Source organism: Empidonax traillii, unplaced genomic scaffold (assembly GCF_003031625.1).
Source record: "Empidonax traillii isolate 1590-97213 ecotype Southwest subspecies unplaced genomic scaffold, ASM303162v1 scaffold2001:size43579, whole genome shotgun sequence".
Lineage (NCBI taxonomy): Eukaryota > Metazoa > Chordata > Aves > Passeriformes > Tyrannidae > Empidonax > Empidonax traillii.
Genome location: NW_020957194.1, coordinates 16,958 through 22,395, shown reverse-complemented (window position 1 = coordinate 22,395; position 5,438 = coordinate 16,958). Strand labels below are relative to the sequence as shown.

The following is a 5,438-nucleotide window of genomic DNA, read 5'->3' as shown; positions in this document are numbered from 1 at the left end:
TAGCTTGTCCATCCTTGCTTTGTTAATTATTCCAGTGGAGATTAAGACAAGATCTCTCTATAAGTGACAGAGAGGATGACTCTGGTTTAAAGCCACAAAGCCAATTTTACCTGCTGAGGATTTAAACCATTGATTCAAGCTTTGGGGGCAGTCAGCTGGAAAAACAAAGCTAAAACATTCCTGCAACATAAAGTGCCAGTCCACAGCATGTCATTCATCACAACACACTGCACTCACCCAAACACACACAGCCCCTCACAACACCATCCACTGGCATCAGTGTTTTGTAAAGCTGATGAGAAACAACTCAAATGTTTTTGCACCATCCCACTATTTCATATGCTCAGTTAATATTTATACCACAACCTTTAAAAATAGAACCAAAAAAACACACTTTAAAAAAAAAAATGTCATTAATATCCTGTGTGGATTCTGATTTTTCACAATGTTGTACTCGAAGTTTTTATTATGCTGGTACCATTTAATCAGAAAATAATTGATCTTTTCAGAATTAACGTGTCACCTGCTTGTGCTTCTGTCTGTCCCACAGGACATCAAATTGTCCAAAATTAGTCCTTAAAGTGTCCTGAATTGCAGAACCTTTGACTCCTCAAGATGAAAAGGCCCTTTATCCTTGAGATGCACCTTGATTAGTCCAAGGAGACTAATTAATCATGGAAAGCTACTCCATTAGTAGGCACTCCAACCTGGTCAAAGCAAACCTCGGGCGTCTGGAGTGGCAAACTTTTGTCTGGGTTTGGAAAAATCAGGCTTGGAGCAGCGTGGGGCACATCCCCCTCCTAATTAAGGACCTGTGCAAAGCTGGGCCTGCCTCTGTGAGCTCAGGAGAGCAGCCCACGGGTGGAAATGGGGTGGATGGAGCCCTGGGGTCTCTGCAGCAGGGGCTGATTCAGGCAGGATGAGCCCCTGTTTCCTATTTTTATAATATGACCTCCAGCAATACTTTCTGCAAGCAGGGGGAAAGTGATGAACGAGCCCACATTCTGAATTCCAGGCAGATTTCTGCCCTGTCCATGCAACCCATGTCAGTATTAAAAATCAGGAGGCACATCCCTAGGAACAGTTTCCAGGAGGAAGAACTGCTCTAAACCCCGCTGGGAGAAACTCCTGCCCAGAGCCAGGAGTTCATCAGCCTGCTGGTGGCTTTTGCTTCATTCATTCCTGCTCTTCCAGCCTCTGCAGAGGAGGCAGCATTGTCAGAGGAGTGTTGCACAGCTCAGCTCTGAATAAAGCTCGTTTAAATCTATTTATTGACGAAAACCAAGTGGGCACAATCAGCCAGACCTCTGGGTTCAGTGGGTTTTGCCTCGGGAAGGGGGTGGGCTTTATGACACCCTGGCACATGTCAGAGAGCGAGAAAATAATCTTCAGGAGTCTTAAAAACCCGGGAGGAGCTCGGTGGGGTTTTTAGGAGAAACGCCACATTCCCGTGAAAGTCCCAGATCCTCCCGAGACAAAAATTCCCACCGTAGCCAGAGGCCCTGCTTAAAACCGGTGCTGAAATACAGCTCCCAGGGGTCACTCCGGTGCCTGGGAGGAGGGGTAGGAGTTTCCCCCTGGAAGAATCCTGCAGGGATTTGATCCCCTGGAGGTGGAGGCTCATTGATGCTCTTTTTTTCCTCAACAATCGCATTTGTGAGCTGCATTCGCCGCCTGGGTGGGGCATTTCCCTGCCCTTATGCGGGGAGGAGCAGAAAAGTCGGGGTCTCTCCCCAAACACAGGGCGGGGAGGGGAAGGGAAGGGTGTTTTTGGGTGCAGGGGTGGGGTGGCGGAGCTCCTTTCTTCTTCTGCCCCCTCCCCGTGGGCACTCACAGACCTGCAGAGAGGTCTGGAGAGAAGGCTCCGGGAGAGACGCTGCTTCCCACAGGCTGCCACATGGATGTGAAAGCTGGGTGGGAAAGGATCCCTCCCCTCTGCAGCCTGTGGCGTGCTCGAGTTCACCTCACACACACACACACACACACACACACACACGCACACACGCGTATATAAATATATGCACCCACCTTGTCGTTCAGGTTCTGCAGCGCCTCCTTCCCCGTGGCACTCCTGATCTCCACCTTTCTCCCGAAATCAACAGATGGTTCCCCTCCCTTCCCGCTCTGCCTGGAATACACGGACTGAGCATCCGGACCCAGGTGGGCAACGTCCTTCTGCTTCGCCACCACTTTGTTGCATCCCCGGCCCACCGAGAGCGAGTCGAAGTCGATGGTCTTGTTCTCCAGGGAGCCTTCCACCGGGCAGAACATGCCACAGAATTTCTGCCGGGGCTTGGGGCTGCCCGAGCCCAGGTTTTTGAAGAAGGCTGGCACCTCTTCTTCCTCGCCCTGCCGCCCGTTCTGCTTCCTCTCAGCCATGGCTCGGGTGCTCTCCCTGCCGAGGGGGGAATAACGACAGCAGTAACCAGGAGGGTCCTTCACTCACACACACACACACACGCGGGGAGAGGAGAGGAGAGGTGGGGGGAAGAAAAGGAGGAAGAGATGGGAAAACGATGGCTCTGGGTCCTAAAGACACGGCAGCATCAGCTGCAAAGGGCTGTGCCCCGCAGGTCCCCTGCCCCCATCGCAGCCACCGTCCAGCCTGTGGCTCTTTGATGCAGCGCAAAGTTGAGGGGAAAAGGATGGGGCAGATCCTGCTGCAGTCAAGGGAGGAGGTTTCAAGTTCCCAGCATCCAGATGGGGAGGGAGGGAGGGAAAAGGAGGGAGAGAGAGAGGGGGGGGAAAAAATAAAAAAATAATAGTAAAAAAAAAAATGCTCACTCTGCAGCAGAAACTGGGGACTGCTCCGGAAGTGATGCGAGCGGTGAATTGGCAAATGGACTCGATCAGGTTGGAGCAGCAGCCCCCCTCACACCCACCCACCCACCCACCCCACCCGCTCCCCCTCCCCTTCCCCGGCGTGCGGCCCGTGGTCCAGGGAGGTGATGGGCACCCCGTCCCTCCCCGCAGGGCAGAGAGGGGCTCTGCCCTCCTCCCTTCCCCCCACCCCCTGCCCTGCCTCCCCCAGCCCCGCCATGGTGGGGCCGGGCACTCCAGCCCATTGTTCCTCACTTTTCCCAGCGCGGCGGAGCCGGAGGGCGGGAGCAGCCGGGATGGGGTCGGTGGGGATGGAGCGGCGATGCTGACTCAGCTCCCCGGGCTCTGGGGCATCGCCGGTGCGGACCCTCCTCGCGGGGGAGGGGGGGGAAAGGGCTGATTGATGGCACTGGAGAGGGGATGAGAGAGAGAGAGACAGATGGGAGAGGGGTGTGGGAACCGGGGGACGGAGGGAAACGAGCCGGACGAGCGGGGCTTACCTCCCGGAGCCGAAATTAGTGACCTTGCGAGTCAATTAAAGGCTCTGCAGTGGCGGGAGCCCCCCGCCTGTCCCTGCGGGGGAGCAGGGGAGGCAGCCAGAGGCGGAGGGCAGGTTTGCAGAGGAGGAGACAGACCCTGCCCGTGGTGACAGTGACGGTGACGGTGACCCTGCACTGGGCGCGGGAGAGAGGGGAGATGGGGGCAAAGGGGAGAGGGGAGATGAGGGAGAGGGGAGATGGAGGAGAGGGGAGATGGGGGAGAGGGGAGATGAGAAGCAGAGAGTAGATGGGGGTAAATGGGAGATGCGGCCCCCCGGCTGTCCCGGCCAGGGGACCGGCGCTGTCCCTTCAGCACCACCCGCGCCCGGCCCGGGGGGGTCGGAGCTCCAAACCCCTGCCGAGCTCCAAAGCCAGCCCAGCTCCGCCTGTCTGGGATCCCCTTTTACCTCTTCCCTGGGGTTTGTCCCTAAATGAGCCGTTCCGGGCGGGGGGGAGGGCTGGGGTCACTCCCGAGGGGCTGCTTTGGGCAGAGCCCACCGGGCCCCCTGAGACCCTCGGGATGTGGGGGCAGAGACATTTTCGTCACAAAGGTAAGAGGTGCAAGCACGCAACGGGCTTAGCGGGGCTGCCTCCACCTGATACACGTTATTCACGTGTGATCTGGGGCCTTTGGGCTAATCCACATGCAATATTCCTGCAGCCCAAAGCCCGTGGCCAAGCTGGTTATTACCATGCATTATTCATTGATCTGCATCTTTGCACATGCATACATTAATTGTTAATTGAGAGGCATCTGTGTCCAAATGGCCACTAAGCACCTCTGCAAGATTAAAAACAAAAAAACAAAACAAAAAAAAACCAAACACACCACCCCAAAACACTTAGAGCAATAAATGAAGATACATTTAAAGAGTAATAATCTCGGAGCCTTCTCTCCCTGCGAACCACACCCAAAACAAGGCCTTTGTACCAAAACACAGAAAACCACCCCAGCCAAGGTCACAACTAAGTGAAGCCCTGTAATAAATGCACAGCACAGTGATAAAAGACTCCAGACTAAAAGGAAAGGACTAAGCCTGCAGCTTGGCCCTGAAGGATGAGGGTGATGTGCTCTGGTAACTAATGAAGGAGGGAGGAATCGACAGCCCCACCTCCTTCCCCTTCTGGGACCGTCCAGGGGCTGCAGCCACGCTGATCTCAGGTGCTTGGTGGGGGGATTGGAGGCCAGCAGATGGTCTCCCAGGTACACACAAGTGCTGTATTATTAAGGGTTTATAAATATTAATTGCCACGGCATGGCTGATCAGGAGCTGCAGCGAGCGCTGACAGAGGCTCCAGCCTGAGCAAAGCCTGGAAGTGATTGTGCTGACACGTTCTGCACTGCCTTCAGTTAGCTGGGGGTTGTATTTCCAGTCCTGCTCAGGGGAAGTCTGTCAAAAGACCCCTCCCAGGCTGATCTGACTGCCCTCATGGGTCAAAGCAAAGGGGATTTGTCACCCCTAAGGAACTTCCAGCACCCCAAAAGAATCAGATAGATCAGATTCCCATCGACTTTGTGGTCATTAAAAGAGCATAGGGGGATGCAAGTTATATTTCAGTTTGAGTTTGCAGCTCCACAGCACAGTTAGTAATATATTAAACCAGCAAGATTTTTTTGCCCATGCTCTAAGCATGGAAATAACCACATCTTGCTGAAAAATCCCTGGGATCTGATAACCTGGGTGTTTAATAACCCCATAGGTTGTCTGTTTTGCACTGAGAACCACACAAATCACTTTGAAAATGACGCCGACCCTCATCTGAATTTCAGAATCCCAGGATCAATATGAAAGTTCCTGAGAAAACAGCTCATTCTTGGTCCTACAAAGGTGGAGAAACACTGGAGTTACCTGAGCACCACCTGAGAAATGAATCAGGGCAGTTGGAGTCACACATTTAGTGTCCCTGCAGCAGCTCTGTATTCTGACCCTGTAATGAGTACTAATTAGTTCTTGCAGTATCAGTTACAGGGTCTCCAGTTTTCCAAAAGCTGTGGCTTTCCCATCCCTGGAAGTGCCCAAAGCCACGTTGGAGCAACCTGTGCTGGTGGAAGGTGTCCCTGCCCCTGGCAGGGGGTGG

The 5,438-nt window shown here is 53.9% G+C and overlaps 1 protein-coding gene across 1 annotated transcript in view; it reads right to left on the bottom strand.

Moving 5' to 3' along the window:
* The window catches only part of LOC114071399, a gene marked incomplete at its 3' end in the record, with an annotated part of 14,922 nt that extends 11,671 nt beyond the window's left edge, over nt 1-3,251 (bottom strand). The window contains exons 1-2 of the mRNA XM_027909228.1: nt 3,076-3,251; nt 2,029-2,395 (exon numbers count right to left, since the gene is read on the bottom strand). Coding sequence (XP_027765029.1) covers nt 2,029-2,379 — 351 coding nt within the window. The remainder of the gene's footprint in view (nt 1-2,028; nt 2,396-3,075) is intronic.
* Between the last annotated feature and the right edge of the window lie 2,187 nt (nt 3,252-5,438).